At 50.7% G+C, this 22,921-nt stretch overlaps 1 protein-coding gene and 1 long non-coding RNA gene across 39 annotated transcripts in view; one reads left to right on the plus strand and one right to left on the minus strand.

Annotated features, from left to right (window-relative positions):
- DLGAP4 (DLG associated protein 4) overlaps positions 1 to 22,921 on the plus strand; it is a 202,626-nt gene that overhangs the window by 136,345 nt on the left and 43,360 nt on the right. For 4 of the 38 annotated variants that reach the window (XM_008530238.2, XM_070588281.1, XM_070588286.1 and 1 more), the window contains exon 2: positions 14,196 to 14,389. The exons of 9 other annotated variants lie outside the window; for them this stretch is intronic. Coding sequence is in view for 1 of the 29 variants with exons in the window: in XM_070588279.1 (XP_070444380.1) it covers positions 11,321 to 11,330 (10 nt within the window). In the remaining 28 variants the exon portion in view is untranslated. Of the gene's footprint in view, positions 1 to 9,032; positions 9,400 to 11,219; positions 11,331 to 13,859; positions 13,943 to 14,179; positions 14,390 to 21,262; positions 21,425 to 22,921 lie in introns of those variants that run through there. 25 more of the 38 variants (XM_070588287.1, XM_008530237.2, XM_070588304.1 and 22 more) reach the window with 21 other exon arrangements.
- LOC139078069 (uncharacterized) lies at positions 280 to 8,229 on the minus strand. Its single transcript, XR_011530811.1, has 2 exons — positions 7,475 to 8,229; positions 280 to 628 (listed from the first exon to the last, which is right to left on the minus strand). It is a non-coding gene; the product is annotated as an uncharacterized lncRNA (long non-coding RNA).

Genomic DNA, 22,921 nt, shown 5'->3' on the forward strand with positions numbered 1-22,921 from the left:
CTGGCCGCGGCCGAGGCTCCATGGGGTTGGCGCTGGGGCAGGGCTGGCGCTGGGGCAGGAGGCTCTGGGGCCTCCCAACAAAGGGGGTGAGGAGGGAGGGGCCAGGCCACCTGGCAGAGGTTGGGGGGCGGGCCTTCCTGCTCTGAGGCTTCTGCTTTAGTTGCTTGAGTGTGTGGAGGGTGCCGCGGGCTGGACATCTCTGCCGGCTTGGCCCTGCATGGCCTGGCACTTTGTGATCGCTTGTGGGCAGGCCTGGGCTATTTTGGAGCCGGCAGGATGTGATATCACTTGGGCGTTTATTTAGATCAGGCTGGGGGTGGGGGCTGCGTTCTTGCCAACTTGAGTAATGAAATTTTGCAGGGGGGTGCGGCTCCTAGGCAGCTGGGCCGTCGGGTGTGTGGCCAGAACTTTGCAGGCCACCAGACTGGGCAGGTGAACCAGGGCCTGTGCTGCCTTGGTCTTGCTGAGACTCTCAGTCAGGATGAGGGGAGAGAGAAGTTGTTCTTAACCTGACCATCCTTGCGTATTGAGTTTGGCTGTCTAAGACCTCTGGGGCCTTGTTCTGCCAGCTTCAAGCTCTGTGACCTTGAGTGAGACCCTTGGCCTCTCCAAGCCTCAGTTTCCCCATCTGTAAAAAGAGAATAATTGTGCGGGCGTCACAGGGTTGTCATAAAGATCTAATGAAACATCTGTAGACATGTTTTGTGAATTGTCAGCCTGTCTTTACACGGAGCCCCACAGAGGGAAAGCAGCTTGCCCGGGGTACACAGCCAGTTCATGGCAGAGCTGGGACAGGGATGCCAGCCTGGGAATCCCCAGTCCAGGGTTCCTTACCCCCCACTCCAGTGCCACCTGGCTATTCAGGAATTACACCTGCCCTTCTGACAGGCCTGAGAGCAGGCTATCCCTTATTTATGCCTTGATTCCTGGTTGCCCTTTGTCAGTCTGTAAAGATAGGAGGATGTGTTCAGCTGGATGTCTGTAGTGGGAGACAGTTGGATTTTCCATGTTCCATCCCATTGTTGTTTAAGGGTGGGCCCTGCTTGGCCAGTGGCACTTGGGAATAAAGTCAGTCAGTTTGTAGTTAGGCCCTGGCTGCTTTCCCTGCTTCCCGGTGGAGTTGGGGAACAAAGGCCCCAGCTGACAGAGGCTCCACAGATAGCTGAGGTCTGCTGTCAAGGAGCCTAGGATCTCCTAGAACTTTGGAGCAGATGAGATCAGCTGTTGTAGCCCACTTGTCTTAGAGATGAGGCCCAGAGAAGCCAGGAACTCACAGAGGGTCAAGCCAGGACTCCTGGGTCCTGTTCCATGGCACTGCCTCTGAAGAGGTCACTGTCAGGCTGGGATCATCTGCCCACTGGTTTATAATGACAATTTCTAACATCATTGACCTTTTTGGGTGGCTTGTGCTTGGCACACTATGCAGACTACTTTACACTGGGGAGGGGTGGGGGGCTTGGTCCCTGGCCTGGAAGTGAGGGATCAAGGTTCTGGTCCCCACATCTGACCCACTCTCAGGCCACTTTTGCCTGGGCTTCAGCTTCCTTATCTGTAAAATGAGAATGATAATCCTTGTCCTAAGACTGATTCTGAAATCATGGAGTCCCTAAAGAATTTCTGTGAGGCAGAATGCCAAGGTTCTATTCCTGGCCCTGATGCTAAGATGCTGTGTGACTTCAGACAAGTGTTTTCCTCTCTGCATTTTTCCTTCTGAAAAATGAGGGAGTTGGATGGCATAGTCTCTTAGGTGCTTCCAGCTCTGACATTTAAGGATTCTAACATAACTCAAAGGTCACCTGTTTGTACCTGCATCTCATTTTCCCTGTTAAAAGTGTGCTTGATCACAGGATGAGAAGGAGAATGTGCTGATTGTTGCCAGACGTGTGCTGGTTATGTGCTGTGGGGTTTCATAGGAGAGAGGTCCTGCCAGGGCAGAGGGATCAGAAGGGCTTCCAGGAGAAGGCAGTCCTTGAGTTAGGCCTCTGTACCAAGCATGTTCTGCCTTTTAAACAAACTTTTCCAGAGAGTAGAAATAGTGTGGATTTTAGAGCCACAAACCCCTGGTTTTAATCAGTCTCCATCACCTGCTGCTGGTGTAATCTTGGTCAAGTTACTTTCTTTGGGTTTCAGTTTCCTCATTTGGAACGAAGAGAATCATATTTACACTGCAGGATTGAAGTGATGCTTAAGTGAGATTATATATAAAAAACACCTGGCACAGAGTAGGCACTTAATAAATGTGAACTTTCACCTCCCAGTGATATCTAGACCACTTTTCTTTTTGTGGGAACAAAACAGAGGCCCAGCCTCTCCCCCTACCCTCTGTGACTGGGGTTCAAGTAACAAGGAAAGCACCTTCTGGCTGTTCTAAAAAATAATAGGAGTAATCCTCTAATGTCTCACTTGCTGTGTGAGGCTTTGTGTAATCTGCCCGGCTCCTTCCTGATCATTGTTCCTCACAACAGTCTTGGGAGGAAGTCAGAAGCCAGTGGGGTTCTACCTGTTTCACAGGTGAATGAAGAATAGGGGGCCCAGAGAGGGACAGGGACAGGCACATGCTTAGGGTCCCACAGCTTGGTGGTGTTGGGGCAGGCTTGAGCCCAGGCCTCTTGGCTTTTCTTCCCTGACAACCCACAGCGTTGCTCCAAATTTATTGCTTCTGTCTGGTAGGCTACCCCTCAGGCTGCCTTCTCTGGGTCTGGCATCTGTTCTGCAAGGAGGGGGTTTTGACGTTTCTCCAGCCTCTGAGCTCATCTCAGATTTAAATGAGACTAGCTTGAGTCTGGGTGGGGACTGAGTCACCATCTTCCTTGGTTTTCTCATCCTGAGCAGCAACCAGACACACCCAGAGGGCCACTGCCAGAGATCTGCTGGTTGCAGACACCACACGTGACAGGCTTTCCTCCTGGAAGCGCAGATGGGCTCAGGACTGTCTCTCCCAGGGGGGAGGCTGCAGCGGTGGCTCCATAGGTATATCTTCACTCCCCAGGGGTCGGGAGGGCACACTAAGCAGTAGTGGCCTGGCCTTTTCTGCTCCAAGCCTTTATTTGTGCTCTACCTTCCCCCTCTGGTGCCCTCTCTTCCCTTCAAGGTCCACATCGTCAAATGCCACCACCTCTAGGAAGTCTCTGATTGCTGCCTCTGGAGTCAGACTGTGAATTCAGTTCCAGGTTCATAGTTACTGAAGATGTGTCCTTGGCAGGCCCCTTCACCTCTCTGTACCTCAGTTTTCTCATATGTAAAATTTAGATTCCTCATCACTATGAAGTTGAGGTTATTGAGCTCCATCTCCAGAGATTCTCGTTTGGCAGTTCTGGAGGCAGGAATCAACGTTTTAAAGCAGCCCTCTGGAGGAGTCTGATGCTGACGGCCTGTGGGCTGCGCTCTGGGAGAAGCTGAGCTGAGAGTTTCCTGGCTTTGTATCACAGCTTGGCTCGTCCCTGCTGTGTGACCTTGGATTGATCAACTTTCTGCGCCTCAGTTTTCCTCTCCGTCAAATTGGGATGGAAATATTTACCTCATAGGTTGCTGTGTGGATGAGAACTCATGTAGTAAAGGCCCCTCAAGAAATGAGAACCTTACGCTACACTGCTGTTCCTGGGCGTCAGGGACTGTGCTAAGTGGTTCATGGCATCTTCTCACTGCATTACTGCAACAATCCTATGATAGGTGTCAGTCTTATCCCCATTTTACAGGTGAGGGACTGGCCCTTCATCATCGTCTTTGTTTTGGGCAGGATAGGTTGTTTCCAAAAGCAAGTTACCCTTCTGCTTAGCCCTGGCAGCAGACACTGTCAGACCTGGCCAGCGTGATGGCAGTGCAACTGAACACTTGGGCAGGAATGCCATCCCGTCGTCAACAAGAATTCAGTGAGGTTGATGAGGTTTGAGCGCCTCTCGGGTTCCCGGGTTTCCCAGTCCTGGCTAGGGCTCCTTCCCATCCCTCAGCCTGTGTTAGAATCAGCCAGTTCCCCCGCACCCCCCACTCCTGGGAACCAAGACCGCCTTAAAGACGAGTAAAATCCATATTGTGGAGCTAAAAGATTATTGTTTCTTGTTTCACAGTAAGGAAGCAGGTCCGGGGAAGGGGAGGGACAAGGACATGCCTGGGATCACAGAGCAAGACCATGCCAGGCCAGGCGAGAGCCATAGCCCTGCCTCCCCACGCAGCTCTCCCTCGTTTCTGTACGTTGCTGGCCTGGTGGAGAGCTGGAGTGGCAAGGTCTGGTTTGGCCAGTGAACAGTTTACTCACAGGACAAGAGCAAGAGAAGTGGTCCCAAGTGATCAGAGCTAGACTTGGCGCAGTCTGGAGCTGAATTGGGCTTGGAAAACACTTTCTGACCAGGGGCCTGCCCTCCCAGCCCTGGGCCAGGCTCTGAGAGGATGGGAAAGAACAGACAGACAGGGCCTTTGCCCCTGGGAACTTACGCTGTGATGAGGGAGACAAGGCCTACAATTATAAGAGACTGTGTGACAGTCTGTAATTAAGCGTCTGCTGAGGAAAAGCATTGTCTGAGAAGGAAGAACTGAGTGTGAGCCAGAGAAAACAAGAGCCCTCTTGAGGGGGCTGGATTTGCAGAGACAGAGGGTGGGGCTGACATTCGGGGAATGGTTTGTGCAGAGGCAGAGGTGCAGGGGTAGAAAGTAAGCACGTATTTAGGGAAACAGAGTAGACTAGTTTTGCTGGTGCATCAGGGAAAATCTTGGAGGAGCCAGCAGGTTGTAGTCATGTTGAATATCAGCTGAAAGCAGAGACTTTGGGGAGCCATAGATGGTTTTAGAGCAGGGGTAGCACAACTGGAGGATTTTTTCAAGATGAATCAGGCTGAATGAATGAAAATGAGGACAGGGAGGAAGCTTTGCAAGCATCCAGATGAAAGAAGAGGGCGAGGTTCTGGTGGAGCCTGTGGGAGTGGGAATGGCCAGTTGTCCCTGAGAAGAGCCCGCTGGGGGCCTGATGGGCCAGAGGAAAAGATGTTGGGTGTTGCTGCTTTGGGGCAGGAAGTAACAGTCTGAGCACATTGCTTGTACACCTGCGCCATGCCAGGCTCTGTGCCAGGGCCCCCACAGGCACTCTGATGAAATCCTTACAACAAGCTTGAGGCAGGTGGACTTACCATCCCCGTTTTACAGATAAGGAACATGTGGCTCAGACCCAAGGCTGGCTGACTGTAAACTCTGGCTTTTCCCACAGTTCGGCTCTGCTTCTTGGAAAGGAAACTTGTACTGTTCAGGTCCCAGGAATCTGAGCCTTCTTGCACCTTGAATTGGGGGCATGGAAATGCATCCCCTACAGCCCACAAACCTCTGCTTTCTGAAGATCTGGAAGGCTGGAGCTGGGTGCCAGCTTAGAATTTATTCAGGGTAGGAGAGTCAGAGAAATAAGGGGCCCTTTACATCAGCAATTTTACTCGCCAGGCTGTGAGCAACCTCCAGCATTGGGTCTCATATGTGTCTAGTCCAACAACGGGCACATCCACGACTGGGCCCATTGGGATTCTCAGCCGGCCCCACCAGAAGGGGTGTGCCCTGGCCCAGCCAGAGGAATCAGTCACCCACAAAGGCAGGAAGGGACTTGTCCGGAGGTACTCTTAGCACGGGAGAGCCAGGTGATGAAGCCCACCCAGTTCCCATTTTCCAGGCTGCAGCCAGGGATACCCATTGGGCAGAGGGAAGCGACAGGTGCCTGGGACTTACTGTAGGAGGCAGCAGTGGTTGATCCCAGTGTGCAGCTAGGGAACTGATGGCTTGACCAGCCCTTCTGCTCTGTGTGGCAAATGCTCTCTGAGCCTAGCTGTACGCAGGGTACAATTGTAACTGCACCTGTGTTTTTCATACCAATATCTAGACAAAGGTTTTGATGGATTTTTGTACTCCTTTGGAACAGACACAGCCTGAGAACTATCATTTGGACATTGGAACAGTGGACTAGAATGACCTGTGCTGTCCCTTTCAGCTGTAGTAATTTATTTGATTAATGCTTTACCATTTGCCAGGTGCTTTCTCGTAAATTTGATCATTCTCATGTATATTCATTCTTTTTATTTTGTTTTCACATTGGTTCTGGATCCTTAATATTTGTTTAGCCTATTTTTGATTTGCAAAGCATTTTCATCCACATTATCTCAGTAGATCCTTATACAACCCTAGGAGGTCATTAGTGTTCTTGTCATTCTCATTTTCCAGAAAGTGACTTGACCCAGGTCACTCCGGGATTCACTGGCTGAGCTGCTCATTTATTCAACAAGTATTTATTAAATGCCCGCTGTGTGACAGGTGGTGAGCTAGCCCTGGGGACACAGTGGCAAGCAGAGCAGTCTTAGAGACTTAGTTTCTGACCTCCCAGAGTCCACAGTATCATTGAGGTCTGGCCAGGATCCCCCCCAGCGCTCCTGACCCCCACCCTGGGCTCTTTCCACTGCAGATCCCTGTAGTCTGGCTTAGATCTAGACTAGTGTAGCCTGTGAGCCCTCAGCCTAGAGTATCATAGTAAAGAAAGCCAAGGCAGCAAGTCTCTGCAAACTGAACTTCAAAGTGACACAAGAAGTCTTCAGGAATGACTTAATTATTAACAAGAAGTTGAGGAAGGGCATCTCAACAGAAGGCCGCCGGTTCCTTCTTCCCTGGGGGAAGTCACTCAAGGGCTGCTGCACCTAAGATCCTGGCCTGAATTTTTTGCAACCTCCAAATATTTGATTACAGTCTGCACAGGTGTGGAGCTTTGTGGCTATCTGCTGGGCTGGGGACCCTCCCTGCCTCCTTTAATACTAAGTGAATTGAAATAAAGGCAGATCCTAGGATATCTGGTCTGCAAAGGACTCTGGCCCAACCCACTCACTTCCTGTGAGTGGGAACCAAGCAGAGGAGGGGAAAGGATTTGCCAGGATCACTATCGAGAGACACGTTCCTTCCCCTTCCTCTGTCTTACCAGCCTGACTTAATTTCCCTTGTCCTTCAGGTAGGAACCCTCCCCTCCCAGCTGTACCTGTTTGACATTCAAAGCCCTCTTCAAATCCTTCCTATGTCTCAAGGCCAAGTTTTTCCTGAGTCTTCCTCGATGCTTTCTCCCCACCCAGAGCTCTGTGGGGTCCAGGCCATCTCTGTCTACTCTCAGCTGCTGACCACACGTGCTATAAGGCTAGACAGGCAGTCCTTGAGGAGACTTCAAAATCCAGGTGCCTGGGCCCTTCCCCCAGGGAGTCTGATGCCTGAGGCTTCTCTGGGTTTATTTTGCTGGAGTTATTTTTTGTGTGTAAAAATTATATTTTCATTGAAAAAGTAATACATGTATGTGGTTAAACATTTCAAACTTCGTAGAAAAGTGCCCAGTGAAAAATTAGTCTCTCTCCCACCTAGGCTCCTAGGTGGCCACCGTGAACAGTCTTGCCGTTTCCTTCCAGAAATGCTCTGCATATCTAGGCAGCTGTGTCAATAACATCCCTTTTTGTTACGCAAACGGTGACCTGTTCCCTACCTGCTGTTCTGTGCCTTGTCGTCTTCACACAAGTCTGTTTGTTGTAGGCTCTTCCCTGTGGACACACACAGGTCCACAGCCTGCTTTTCCATGACCATGTGGCAGTCCGTCATCAATGGACCCCTGGTTGTGTGTCCAGTCCTCTACGCAGGGGTGTCCAGGGTGTTCCCAGTCTTGCTGCTGTGGGCAGTACTGCAGCAGGTGCTCTTCCCCGCGTGTCCATGTGCGTGTGTGTGCACAGCTCTGGGAGCCAGTCCTGCAAGTGGAACTGCTATCTTGAAGAATCTGTACAGCTAAAATTTTGTTAGATATTTTCAAATTGCCTTCTTTTGCATTCTGAAAATGTATATATTTTTTTAAAGTATCCTGCCCCCACCCCTGGATTCAAATTCATTTCCTTGTTAAGAACCGACTATTCTAATCCAGCCCGGAGAGGGAAGGAGGCTGGATTAGAAATGGGCTGGAGGGATAGCAAGAATGGAGCCAGGATTGGGGGGGAGGGGACCTGTTATAGGTACCACGGACCTGTATGTGACTTGGTCTCCAGGGAGAGGTATGTCACACATGCACACCCAGGTGAGTGTCTCACACACACATACACACCCACCCACCCATGTCGTGTCCCTCCTGCGCTTCTCTGGCACATGCTGCACCTGCTTGGCAACGGCTGGGCCAGTGAGCTCATTTTGTCCAGTAAATATTTACTGAGCTCCTGAATCCAGTGCTGGATTGGCCACTCTGTCCCTGTCCTCCTCTGATCCTCAGTTTTCCTAGTCTGAAAGGTGGGAAGGCTCATCCCTGCTTTTCTCGGGTCGTCAGGCTAGTGGGAAGATTTGGTAAACCAGCTAGTGGGAAAATACTGTAAAACAGATTACAGTGGGCTTAGCTAGACACTGCTAGGTACCCTAGGGTCAGCAGAGTCTGAAGTTTGGACCGGTCCTGGGTGGGTTGCTATCTGTCATAGCAGATGGCCAGGTCAGCCCTCAGGCTGGGAGTTTTCAGTCAGCTGATGGTGGGTGTCTCCTCTGCTATGGCAAGACAGGGTCAGGCTGGTGCCTGGGGGATTCCTGAATTTCCTCTGCCCTGGGCTGCTGGGACTCCAGGGCCACTCAAGATAAAGGGATTCAGTTGACAGGCAGGGGAGAGACAGGGAGACCAGGAGTCTTCGCACTGCAGCCAGGGTTTTGCCTCCTCCTTCAAGTCAACAGGAAGGCCCTTCCAGCCCCCGCAGGTCATTTCCGCAGCTCCTTTTCGGTCTTTGGTGGTGGCAGGGATGCGGAAGGGGAAGTTCTATCATTTTTCTAGTTTAAAATGATGTTTAAAATCACTTGCCTAGTTCCTCGCTCCCATTTTATCTGTGGAGAAACTGAGGCCTGGAGTTGAAGGCCTCCTTCCAAGTTTCCCAGTGAGTCAGCAGCTTTACGGCATTAGAAGCCATGCGTTCAGTCCTCCCAAGCCTTACCTGTCACTGTCTTTCCCACATTGGCCGTTCTTTAGTTTCACTTTGGGGTTAAAAACCAAAGTGAAAGAAAAAGACAAAGCAGGAAGCAGCTGCTTCAGACCCAGCCCAGGCTGGGGTGGGCCCTGAGGGACCTAGGCCGAGCTGGCCTTACTAGAAGGGGAGCTGGCCTCTTCCCACCGGCTCCTACCGTTCTGGAGGCCTGGCTGGGTGGGGTCCGGGTGGGGCCCCACAGGGAGAGGCGCCACGCTGCAGCCCTGCTGGTCTGTCTGGGAGCCGGGTAGTCAGACGGGTTCCCTGGTGAAGTCAGCCTTCCCCGGGTGTGGCCCCAGGTGAGGAGCTACTGCCTTTTAAACTCCTGTCCTTCCGGGGCAGGGCTGAGCTGGAGCTGGGCCTGTGTTGGCGTGGGAAAGACGTCCTGGCCTCCCGAGTCTAGCTTTCACAGAGCAGTTCCACAGTCCCTGAGGTAAGAGCTAGCGCCCTGTCTTCCCCGTGAAGACGTTTAAACTTTCGGTTGCTATAGGCGCTTACCTCAACCCCCAGTGGTGTCTTAAGGACCCAGATGGCCTGAAAGCCTTTTTGCCCTGGGTCCAGTCCCAGGGACTTGGAGAGGACAGGGGTTGGGGAAGCAGGACCCTTGGCTTCTTGTTCAGTTGGTGGGTGGCCTCAGGCAAGATCCTTTCCGGCTTTGGACCTCAGATTCCCTTTTTGTTTCTCAGGCTGGAAGGAGTTCCTTCTAGCTCTGCTGCTCAGTTGAATCGATTTGGGTCCCTTGGAAGCTACTGAGAGGGTATCATAACACCCAGTTTGGTTGGCCTGTGTATTTCGAAGATTAGCTATTATCTAACTAGCTGGGGTCGTAAGTTCCTGCTTCTCTGTGCTTTGTCTAAGGAAATTTTCAGACTTGACAAAGCAGATATGATATCAGTTTTGTGGCTTCAACAAATATGATTTTTGTGTACCTTTCTTCTCCTCTGCACAATCACAAAGGTCCCCAAGTACAGAGCCCTTGTGGTTCAAATCCACTCCCCGAGGGCACAGGCTGAGCACACAGTGGATGATCTGGAAGTTGTTGTTGAATGACTGCATTGGTGACCACACCTGGCCGCCCTGCTCCTACGGAATGCAGAAAGCTGGCATTTATAATGCCCAACTGTGTACACCTGAGCTGGGCACAGTGGGGAGAAGCCCACACCCCAAAAGTCCTGCATACCTCTGGTTAAGAGTATAGCTCTAGAGTCAGACTGCTGGAGTTCAGATCCTGGCTGCCCTCTAGAGCTGTGAGACCTTGGGCAAGTTGCTTAACCTCTCTGGGCCTCAGTTTCTTCACTTGCAGAATAGAGATGATAATATTACCTGACATTAGTGTCAGCATGGGGACAAGAGAGAGAATGTGTACAAAGCACTGAGCACAGTGTCTGGTACAGAGGAAGCATTTAAGCACTGTTAGCTGCTGCTCTTATTGATACCCAAGGGAAGAGAGAAGACTTACGGTATTTAGTACAATATGTAGACTGTCGATGTCCCATGCCTGGAAAGATGTAGGTGGACGAGGTGGGGTGTTTGCAGGTGTGTCAGTCATTTGATGGCTGTTTGTTGACTGCAGGGCTCTAATGGGGAATATGGAGTGAACCAAGGCAGGCTTTAGAGAGGAGGGGACCTTCAGGACCTCAAAAGCTGGGTGGGCTCCAGGTGGATGGAGATATTGAAGGGAGGATACCTTGGATGGGGGAGGGGAGGATGCCAGGGTGGTGGGGGGTGCCCTGGGTTGAGGAGAGAAGGCAGCGGCCGGCTGTCCAGGGCCAGGAGAGCTGAGATCAGGCTAGAGAGGGCTGCCCAGGGCCATCAGAGTCCAGCGCACTCAGAGCCAGGGTTTTTCTCTGCAGGGTCATCACTCCATGGGGGCACTTTCCTTCTGGGGCCATGATGAGCCCGTTATTGAGTGTGCTGTGAATAGATTTAATAGTTCCAGCCGCTCCTGGAACTCTCTTGCCTTCCCAAGCTTCCCATGCTTCCTGACGTGGCTGTTGCCCTGCACAGAGGTGTAGTAGCAGTCAGGAGGTGTCTGCTTGCGGCCTGCACTGCCGGTGGGGGTCGGAGGAGCGGGGCTTGTCTGACAGCACCTATAAAGGCACGGCTGCCACTGCTACTGCCCCAGCAGTTTCCTCAAAGGGGCATGTGCAGCAGTGCGTGGGGACAATGCAGGGGAAGAGGATTTGGGTTCACCCCAGGCAGCCCCTCCCTCCTCCCACCCCACCTCCGCTTCTCTCTCCAAACAATCAGCCATTCTTGTGCTCAGAGTGCCAGGTGCTGAGCCCAGGGAGGGGAGGGAACAAGACGGACTTGGTCTCTTTCTTCGTGGGGCTGCCCTCTAGCTTGGAGTCCCCATGCAAGCAGGTAACAGAGACAAAAGATACTGTCTAATTGAGATAAGCCCTCACGGAGACAAACAGGTGCTGAGAGGGACCGATTCAGAGAGGATGGGGACGCATTTCAGGGAGGGTGAGGTGGAGGACAGCAAGGAGGTAGTCAGGGGCAGCCTAGGAGCAGTGGGGGTCAAAAGGTGGAAGGTATTGAGGGAAGATACAGGCAGGACGTCACTGGTCTCTGTGAGCCTGGTTAGATCTCAGGCAAGCAGCTTTGCTCACCCTGTAGGAGCCAGAGGTGTCACTGAATTAAGAGGTGTGATAATGAAAGTACTACAAGTGATTTTGTCTTAAAACTAGCATCAGAACTTCTGAATACTTACCTTGTTATTGGCTTTCATATTGATCATAAGTCCTCAAGAAATGGCTTCTTCAGCCCTCCCTATTTATTGCTAACTTCCGTTCTCATACTACTTCACAGTCCACAAAGCCGTGTTGCCTCTGTTGCTGAGGGAGGCAGGTTGCAGTTTTTAGAGGTGATGAAACAGAGAAGTGAAGTGACTTGCCCAAAGTCACACCGCTTAATCAAGATTTGAAGTCCTGGTTCACTGTTCTTTCTATTCTACCACATTCCCTCTGTTTAATAAGGCCAGGGCAGAAGTTTCTATTTCTTTTTAGCAAGGTTGCCATTCCAAAGTGATTACAGTTAAAAAGTTTTGGTGTAGAATGATATAATAGTAATTGTGTTAGGGCAATACGATTAGAACAACTTTTTCTATTTTCTATAGTTACACGAGATAATTATAGTTAATTCTTTTTTTTTAAGTTTTAAATTGTTTTTCTTCACACAGTCTCCCTTCATCCCCTTTCCAAGGTTTTGTGATGCTGAAAAATTGATCACTGTCCTTGTAGGCCTCCAATCTTTTTTATTTTCTATTTGAGTTCTTTCTTTTTCTTTTATTTCTATTTCCTGAATCTTAGGAAAGAGATTGTAGGCAGATTATAGATCAGCCCCTGCTCATATATACATTCAACTCAAATCAGAAATCAAAAACTTCATGCTTAGAGTAGTTTTAAATATTTCATTCTGTGACTCTTGGATTTGGGGTGAAAAAATTCAAAGCAATTTGATAACTGGGGCTCATTTGTAGAGAATTCCCCAGTGGACTCCTCACTAGCCCTTTTTTTTTCATTGTAAAATACACATAAAAATTTACCATTTCAGCTATTTTTAAGTGTACAGTTTAGTGGCATTAGACACACTCACATTATTTTACAACCATCACCTCCATCTATCTCCAGAACTTTCTCATCTTGCGAAACTGCAACTCTTACCCATTAAACAACAACTTCCAGTTCCCCCCTCCCCCAGCCCCTACTTTCTGTCTCTGTGAGTTTGACTGCTCCAGGTACCTCATTCTCCAGCCCATTTTAAGGAGGTATATTTGAAAGGAGCAGTAGATGATGTCTCTGAATAATTAACTGTTTTTATGGTGATGAATTCTCCAAGTTAATGCACTCTGCAACTCTGAGCTTTCCGTGGCTGTGTTCCAGCAGAGTCTTTAAAAGACTCATCATCTCCTGGGAGGGCTTCTTCCACAGAGGCAGCCTTGGTTCCAAAGCCACGGTGGCTGCATGGAGCCTGGCCACATCTCCCCTGTGGAGGTGGGCTAACAGGATGGGGAGGACTGTGAATTTAATCATAATTTAGCATAAGTTCTCAATTAGCTACTTACTGTGGGATTTGGCCCAAGTCCCTCCATCTCTCTCAGCCTCAGCTTCCTCTTCTGAGAAATGGACAATACTTCCTGTCATGTGTGCATCCCAAAATCTCTGAGTCAGATAATGGACTTCCCTTTGAGCCTTGAGAATCCTAGCACAGTGTTCAGATAGGGTTAAATGCAAGGAAAACAGGGCTTCTGATCCCCATTTTACAGAAAAAGCAGCAGAGACTTAGAAGTAAAGTGACTGGCCCAAGGTCATTCAGCACTTAAGTGATAAAACTGGGCTGAAACCCAGCCACCCTCACTCTCTAAGTTGCAGCTATTGGGGTTCCTTGTTGGTCAGTCTTTTGAAGGACAGTAGTCTGTAAAACGGATGGTCGTTTTCCCGTCTTACTGGATTTAAAACATTGTCCAAGAAGCTCTGATGTTGATGGGCCTGCAAGGAAGGACGAGGAGTAAAGGCTTTAGTGGGGAATCAAGGAAGTGATTCTGCATCATGGGAATAGAGTCCTAAAGCATTTCATGGTGACCGTCTTGCCCAGGGACAACAAACACCTTGTGCTTGGCAGTTAGTTCCCGTACTAGGCCCATGGCAGACAGCACCGATCAATCATGACGCTCGCACTCAGCCTAGACACAGCTTGAGGATCCTTCTTAACACAGGCAGGTACTACCCATCAACTAGAAGTAGCACACCCATTGGAACCTATGCCGTCCCCAACCTAGTGCAGTCCCCAGCTTTTACAGAGGGGTGGCAGTCCTGGGAGGGGAAGGGACTGTTTGAGGGGCAAGTGATGTCACAGGTCTGTTTGTGAGAGCAGAAAAGAGTCTGGCAGGACAGCCCAAAGCCTGGGGAGGTGATTAGCATGCTTGCAAAAACATCGAGGCGGAGCAGCTCAGAGGGGTAGAAGTTGTCAAGGTAAAGTCTGCTTGCTGCAGGTGCTCTTTGGGATGCTGGTTTGGGCTTGAGGTCTTTGTGAAAGTGCACTTCAGTCAGGTTCCGCCAGCAGGAGGAGGAGACCAAGCTGTCTTTTATGGCAGCTTCTAAGCTTTGTAGGAATGTATATGTCAGTCATGCTTGTCAGCAAGCTTGTATTTTTATTACTTGTGAGACTGGATGCCCTGAAGGTTGGGTTCTATCGATTAAAACCTGTAGGGTTTGTACTCAGCAGATAGAACGTGACTTGCTGTGTGATGATGAGCAAATCCCTCAACCTCTCTGAGCCTGCATTTCCTCAGCAGCACAAGGGGAGATGGTGAAAACATCTCCTTGTGGGGATCAAATATAAGATGCAGTTGTAAGGACCTCGGACAGTGACTGGGCCACGGCAGTAGCCACCGATTCCTGAGCAGAGGATATACACCGGTAACTATGCCTATTAGCCACTAATATTCAGCCAGTTCTTACAGTTTGCCTTATACTGTGCCATTGCGGGGGCAGGGCTCTGTGGACAGGGTGGGGAGGCTGGTGACCTTTCCTTGGGTAGGTGTTCTGTCAAAGAGACCTTCCCAAATGTCACCATGTTGTGCTTTCAGAGGTGGCTGGGAGAAGAATCGAGTAGGGAAGGATACGGGGGCGTGAGGGGGAAGCTTGTATTCACAACTTGTCCCAGCGCCTCTGTCTGCTGCTTGCCAAGTCTCCTCTTACAGACTCTTCTCTACTTGCTGCATCCTCAACGTCTTCCTGAGGGAGGGCCCTGCAGGCCTATGCCACTTTTGGGGTGAGGTTAGAGATGGGGTTCTACCTCAAAAGTGTCAGCAAGCATTTGCTTAGGCATCTCTTCTTGGGCCGGGGTTGGGGCCACAGGGATGGGAACCACTGGTCCTGCCTCCAGGGCCCCAGGGTCCAAAGGGAGAAGTATGCCACAACTAGAAGGACCCACAACGAAGAATATACAACTATGTACTGGGGGGTTTGGGGGAGAAAAAGGAAAAATAAATAAATAAAATCAAAGGGAGAAGTAGAAAAGTGAACAGGCCTGTTATAATGTGATGGCAAGGGCCCACGGGACATCTGAACACAGGGTAGTGACACAGTGAGGGGAGCCAGAGTAGGGGCCAGGGGACAGTCAGGGAAGGCTTTTTGGAGGGAGTAATGCTGGAACTGAGACCTGAAGGAGGAGGCAGAATTAGGAAAGAGAAAGGATGTTGCAGGCCAGCAGCAGCTGGTGCAAAGGCCTGGAAGCTGAGAGCCTGGCATGAGGAGGGTGGTGGAGAGAAGTTAGAGGGGTACTTGACAAGGCGGGGATGCCCATGGGTCACTACTCTAAAATGTTAGAACAGTGATGCACGCGTGGCATGGGGAGGGTGGATGGTTGTGGGCCCTCAGGCAGGGCACTGGAAGGATATGTCCCAGGCCAGAAATCCCCAGCCTCTGGCCTTCAGAGTCCCTGGAAGGCCTGGGATTGTGGGCTCCTTGCTCAGGAGATATGTGGGCCCCTCAAGCACTTGTAATGACAGTTTCTCACCTGCCAAGCCCTTTCCACCTGTCTTCTCATGAGACTCTCACAGCAGTCCTGGCGCAGCGGACAGGGCAAGCCAGTATTGTTCTCATTCTATACATGGGAGAAAGGCCCAGGGAGCCTAGGTTGTACAGTGAGTGAATGCGGGAACCAGTGCTCACACTCGGACTCCTCACCTGCAGGCTGCTTCTGTAGCTCAGTAGCAAGTATGGGGGGGTGGGGGGGACAAGTGTCAGCTGATCTCATATTCTAAGGATGGGTTTACTATCTCAGACAGGGGTTCTGTGCTGCCAGATTTCCCAGATGAAGACGTCTTAAACCCTGATGGTACTGAGGCCCTGGTGTTAGTCCTCACATTTCCCACGTAGCTAGGCTATATGAACATTCTTCTTTCTTTTTTCTGCTTGTTGATCACAATTCTCTGGAGACAAAAAAAAAAATTTGAACTATGAATGTCATACACACAAAAATGATGTCTGATGTCACATCCAGAACTGGGTGTGAAGTAGGAAGACAAAGAAAGAATAAACATCTCAGGCCTGGAAGGAATCTTAAAGGTCACCTCCATGGGATCTTGAGTCCCTCCCTGGCATCCATTGTGCCTGTGTCTAGCCTAGCTGGCTACCTTCTAGGTAGTTCCGCCCATGAGAAACCACTTCCTTATAATGAGGCAAAATCTGTTTCCCCTTAACAGCCCGCACCTTCCCATCCCCCCTCTTATTGTGGGGTGACGACCTGAACCATGTGTATATGTGACCATCTTCTAGGTATTTGGGGACAGCAGCCATGCCTTTTTGAGTTGCCTCTCTTTTCCAGTCTTTCCAAGCGCTCCCTCATGTTAGACCAGGCACAGCTCATGGGGTACATGTGTCACACCCCGTCTGTGGCAAATCTGCAACAGCCATCACTGATTAGTCAAAGCACTCTTGTTCAGTCCGTCCCAGGCTTTCTCATGCACTACTCCATGTGGCTATGCTCAGTCAGTGGAGGGAGCATTTCATTGCCACTTCATCACTTTATTGTGACTTTCTTGAGGACAAGGACTACTCATCCTGGGTCCCTAGTGCCCCCAGGGCCCAATGCATGGCTTCCCCTCTGTAAATAAGCACATGTTGTAATGGGATGGATTTGAGACTTCTCCACTTGCAAATTGCCCTCTTCTCATCAGGTTCCAGTTTGGCAATGTCCCTTGTCCAGAATTGGCAACAGTACCCACAACATTATCCAGAGTTTGGGGGGGGCTGACCCCCTCCCTGATCCTTCATTTCTCTGTTAGTGCAGCCTCAGACCATGTCTGTGGTCAGCTGGAGCCTTTTCCGACATGTGCTGCTCTCTCGTGTAATTGTCTAACTTGGGATCCCAAACTTGAGATCTTAATATAGGCTCTGAGGACTGGGCCTTCTCCCTTCTTGTGTCTCTGTCCCCAGGCCTGGCACTGAAACAGGCGGCATTGCCTTGCTGACCTGAACTGAACTCACCATTTTCCCCATTCAGTTCTGCACTGTTCATTTCATCCCATCTCTTGGCTGCCCAGGGTTCTTGGCTCCTGATTCTGTCACCTGATATACCACCTGTCACTCCAGGCACAGTGAATGAACCTGTTAACACCGCCTTTCTATTCTGGGATCCGCTTGGTCATTCAGAATGATGAAAGAGGCCAGCAATCGAGCTGCGTGGGGCCTGGTAGTGTCTGGCTTTGCACAGTGGATGCAGGGGCCCATGACAGCTTGTAAAAAGCCAAGCTTTTGTGACCCATCACCAGGGTTTGACGTCAGCCCTCCAGAAGTGAGGGTAGTTTTTTGAGGCGCTTTCTGAGTAGTGCTTTCCAGGCTGGGCTCCTGGGATCTTATGGCTTTCAGAAGGCAGCAACGAGGTCCACATGCTAGAGCCAGCACTTGAAAAGCCAAATCTTAGATTCTCCATCCCCCACTCCCCCACCAGGCCAGAGAAGGGCTGTACACATCAAAGTTTTGCATCGGGCTGGAGCCATAGCAGCCCTGTAACCCTGGCCATCATCAGCACCCCCTACTAGTGGTTATAGCTTTAATGTAGAATGAGAAAATCATGATTCCGTAACTGCAGCTTGGAAGCTGGCATCTCTTTAAAGCTTGGACTCCCAGAGGTGGTGGTAATAAGGTGTCCTGGGCAGGGGCCTCGGCCTCTGAGCAGAGGTGCTGGCTGAGCTGACTCTGCAGGCGGGTCTCAAAGGATAAATAAGACAACATTTGTGGCAGATTCCAGCACAGAATGAGTGAGGGGTGAATGTTGTCTCACAGGTTGCTTCCTGGATACCATTGAAGTAATGGTGGAAATGGTTTTTGAGAAACAGCATGCTGTTTGGGGTCCCCTGGTCAGGTGCTGGGGGAGGTGGGGCTCAGCCACAGGTGGGTGCCTCCCTGAATGCCCAGAGCTGGTGGTCTCCAAGCTGGGGAACCTGATGGCATCTGCCTTTCTTAGTCTAGGGGGAACAGGGAACACACCCACCTTCAGAGCCCTGGGCAAGGGTGCCTGCTCTGCCACCTCATCCTCAGGGAGTGCATTGCCATTCTGATCCTCAGTTTCTCTGTTTTTACCATGAGGAGGTTGAATAAGTCTAGTGGGTTTCAAAATACCATGTGGGGATTCCATATGGGGAAAAAAAGGAAAATGGAGCTGCTCTGAGGGACCTTGAGTGGGGTAGAAGTCAATAAGCCTTCCCCAGGGCCCCCATGGGGCCCCTCAGAACCTGGTTTGAAAATCACTGGAATTACTATCTCCTAAGACCCTGGAATTTGGAGGCTCCACATCCTCATTCCAACCCCAGTGCCCCATCAACTAGCTGTGTGAGCTCAGACAAGTGGTCTCACCTCTCTGAGCTTTACTTTGAGGCTGTAGTGAGACTTAGTCAAGCTGGGGAAGTCCTGGGTGACTGGGAAATCCATGTCAGGAGTTCTAGTGTTTCTGTTTCTGGGCAGGAGGTTGGAGTGTCCAGACCACTGGAAGAGAAGGGCTTGAGGAAGGGCAGTGGGCAGCAGTGGTCGTAGGCAGGACTGGGCACCTTTTTCTTCCATATGCTGGGGTTCTGGTGCAGGGGGCGCTAGGCCTCTGCCCCCATGGCCAACAGAGCCAAAGGCTGCCACCATCTAACCCAATGAAAGGAAATTGTCAAACGCTGCATGAGGACCCCAGGAATAGGGGCTTGTCTATGTCCTGACAGGGCAGATGCCATGGAGCTTGTGAAGTCTCCCGACCAGCAGCTTCCCATTCTCTGAGAACCAGCTGACCTGAACTGTAGGTCCATCTGGAAGGCATCGCTTAACCCCATCCTCCAGCCCCTCTGGCCAAACATGTCAAGACAGAACCCCCTCACACCCTTGACCCCAACTGGGATGTGAACAGTGCTTCCAAGGAGCAGCTGTCTCTGGCGGAGGCAGAGGGTGTTGCTCTGGCAACCGAGCAGGTCCCTCTCCGGCAGCTGCCCCAGGCCCATGAAAGGGAGTAGCGATCTGTACTCCAGATCAGGCTCTCCTGCCACCTGTGCCCTGGTGCCGAGAGCCTGAAACCAGACCTGGCCTGCCAACCAGAGGGGGCTTTCTCTGCTTTCGCTCAGCTGGACCTAAGACACCACCAGAAGTGCCTCCTGGCTGCCTCAGTTTCAAGGTTCCCAAGGATCTCCTCCCTTTGCAGAGGGGAGTCTCTTATAAACAGGCTTCTGTGGTGCAGCGGGAGAGGGGATGGGGCTCCAGAAGGAGCAAGGAGGCCTGAGGGCAACTGCTCCAGCAGTCACAAACTAGTGTGCCACAGGCCTTGTTAGCTGGCAGGCAGGTACCTCCACAGTGTTTTTTTAGAACTCTGAATTTAAAATTTTAGAGGTTTTATTTATTTACTTTTTTAAGTCCAGACTTCTGGCTTCTCTCACCCAGGTCTCCACATGGCAGCTGTGGGACAGAGGGGTTAGATGCCTGGTCTCCTGTAAACATTTGAATTTGTGACCCCCGTTCAAGGTCAACTCGCTTAGTTTACATCTGGGGAAACTAAGGTCCAGAAAGGATCAGGCCCCATGCAAGGTATACAGGCCAGGGTGGCCAGTGTTGAGTTTCGCACCTGGCTTCCTGGCCTCACAGAGCAGAGCTTTTCTGCGCTGCCACTCTTGAAAGTAAAAGCTTGTTTTCTCATCTGTAAAACATCAGTGATAATTGTCTCTCCTCCCAGGCCAGCACTGCTTACTTTCTTCCTCTGCCACCTTTCAGAAATGGTTATTTTTCAAATAATTTCTGATATCCAGTGTTTAGGGTTTCTTGGGCTCATTCCCATGGCCTCATTGCCCATCTTCAGGCAGAGTTGCTCAAGGCTTTACCTCCCACCAAATTGTGTTCCTATAGAGAGTGTGTGTGCGTGTGTGTTGGGGGCTGACCTGAAGGGAGCTCAAAGCCACAGTACTGGGCGTTAGATTCCAGCTCTGAGTCAGGAGTAAATCATTCTGTTTCTCTGAGCCTTACTTTACCCAACTGCCAAATAGGGATTTGTTCACTCATTCAACAAATATTTATGGAACACAGCCGTGTGTTTGCCCTGGTATTGTATGAGATATTCAGGGTCCCCACCCTCAGGAACTTATCTTAGATACTCAGGGTCCCTATCTGGTAGGTGAAAAAGACAAAAGACAAGTGAACCAACAAGTTGATTAATGCTTAAATGAAGTAAACAGGTCCCCAAAGAAAGAATAACAGCTTTAGACATGGTGGTCAGGGAGGCCCTCCTTGAGCACATGACACCCCAGCAGAGACCCAAATGGGAAGCCAAGACGAAATCAGGATGGGAAGAAGTAGGCATGCAAAGGTGGGAGTGGGGATCATTTCAGACAAGGAACAGCGGGTTCAAAGGCCCTGAGGTGGGCACATGCTTGGAATGTTTGAGGAATAGCAAACAGGCTGGTGTGGCTGGAATAGAATAAGCAATGGGAAAGTGAAAGAACTGAGGCTGGAGAAGGAGGGCAGGGGCCCGTTCCTATTGTAGGCCAAGGTGAGCAATATGCATTTTATTCTTCATGGAAGTGCAGGGGGGAGCCTTGGAAAAGCTTTAGAAAGAGGAGGAAATAATCCAATTTGTACTTTTAAAAAATTCCTCAGGCTGCTGTTTGGAGAGTGATTATGGGTGAGTTGGGCCACTGACAAAGTAGGGAGGCCAGCGGGTAGAAAGTGGAAGCTTAAACCAGGCTGGTGGGGATAAAAGGAAGCTGGTCTCTGTAACATTTGCTTTTATGGGGGTGAGGCAAGGCCTTGCAGACAGGGGAGTGGTGGGAAGAGGCGGGTGGGAATTCCCAGGCTTCTGGAGTGTGTAACTGAGTGCATAGGGTCCTCTCTCTAGGAGATCAAGGCCGAAGTGGGGGAGGAGAGGACTCAGACTCATTCTGGACATGCTCAATTCAAGATGGCCTTGGCACTTCATACAGAGCTACCTAGTGCATTGGGCTGTTGAGATAGGAGGTGATACACCCTCCCAGCGACTGTCAGGTCTGAATGCTGTAAAATCCTCTGACTGCAGGCCAGTTTGCAAGGATTTTATGAGGGATGCTGTGGGCAGGAAGAAAATGCCTCTGTTCCCATTGTCCAAGTGGCCTCAGGAAGCCAAGAGTACTGTCTGAAAGGAGGCAGCAGCCCCTACTCAGCCCTCCTTGCCTTGATCCCTATCTTCCCTTCACCAGCTAAGTTACCTAAACTCCACTCTGCCGAGCTGTGCCCTGCTCACATCTGTCTTCCCACGCCTTGGGCTGTCCTGCCCTGTTTCTTTGCTCATAGAGGATCCCTTCGCTTAAAACTTGAAGGGATAGAAGATCCTGCATTTCCTTGCCACTCAGTGACTCTGGTTTACCCTTCCGGATCCAGTCAACCTTAGTGTCTGCCAGAAAGACCCCCAGACTGTCCCCCAGGAGGGGTCATTCTCTCCATCCAGAAACCAGGGTAAGAGGAATTGCAGGGGGCCACCCCACAATTACAAAGCATCTTCATGTCTGTCGTCTCCGTGGCTCTTACTCAGAGCACATTGGGTATCATACCCCATTTTCTGGGTGACACGATTGACGTGCCCAGGGCTGCTGCTTCCACATGACCCTCAGCGAGTTAGTGCAGTGGATGGGGCATAGGCTGGGGGTCTGCCTTCGGACAGCCTGGTTCAAGCCCTGGCCCCGACTCTGCCTAGCTGGGAGGGTGAGCTAGGGTGAGTCGCTTCACCTCTCTGAGCCTCGTCTGTAAAAGGGGACAATGACAGACCTGCCTCACACGTACCCATTTTGAGGATTCAGTTGGCAAAAGTACAGTGCATGCTCATTACTTGCAGTAGTCATGTTCGTAAAGTCTCACAAATGCTGAAATAGCAAATACGGAACCATTGCCCCTATGGGAAATGCAGAGTCCCTGCAGGCCTCGGGCCACAGCATTCCACTAACTAACCTGTTTTATGTGTGTTTCTGTTTAAAGGCGCCTTATTTAATATGTTGTTGATTTATTAACACTGAACTCAACCAACCGCACTGTAACTTGTGCCTGAACAAAGCTTTTCTAATACATGTATTTTCTCTGTAAGGCACATCACGGCCTTCTTGCACTTGGGGACACTAGGCAGCACTTCAGCACTGTGCTTGGAGGCCATTTTAAACAGACAAATCACCAAGAAAAAGCACAAAACTGAAAAGCATAGCACTAAATAGACCCAGAAAAGGACACTTGTGCACAGTGTGAGAGCCGAAACAAGAAGGCAGAGTGCCACCTTGTTCAGCCTCAGCTGGGAACCTGTGTGTCGGTGACTCAAATTTTCAGGCTCTGCACATGTCTGTGAGTGACCATGAAAGCCCCATGAGGATTGATTTGGGGATTATTAATAAATTTTAATGAGTAGGCAAATTCACAGATCACAATCGTGAATATTGAGGATCAAGTGTATATGAAGTGCTTGTTCAGGCCTGGCCCAGTCAGCGCTCAGTCAGGTCGGTTAGCGTTGGAACCATTACCAGCAGGGGTGCATCCTGGCTTCCGGATAAGGCTCTGAGGACAGGCCAGGGCTCCCTGAGCTTTGCAGCTTTGTCTTCCCCAGCATGCTGCCTTTGTGACCTCTTGGCTTTCATGGACTTTGTGGTCCGAGGCAGGTACAGATTCTAGAGGGCCCTAATGCCCCACTGAAGGGTTTGTTTCAGGTGCACTGGGTGGGTTGTGGCATCATTGAAGGGTTTCAAACAAAGCAGCGACATGGTTGGATTCCTTGAACAGCCAGCAGGAGTGGAGGAGGGACAGGAAGGGCAGGACAGGAGGTTGGGGGGCGAGGGAGCAGCGGTATGGGTGATCTAGGGGAGGCTGGCTCTAGGTCAGGGGAGAAGGGGAAGGATGCGAGACGCAGTTAGGAAGCGCTGAATTGCGGGGAGCAGTGGAGGAACCCCAGGAGGATGTTGGGGCAAGAGGTGCTGC

Source organism: Equus przewalskii, chromosome 21, assembly GCF_037783145.1.
Source record: "Equus przewalskii isolate Varuska chromosome 21, EquPr2, whole genome shotgun sequence".
Classification (NCBI taxonomy): Eukaryota; Metazoa; Chordata; class Mammalia; order Perissodactyla; family Equidae; genus Equus; species Equus przewalskii.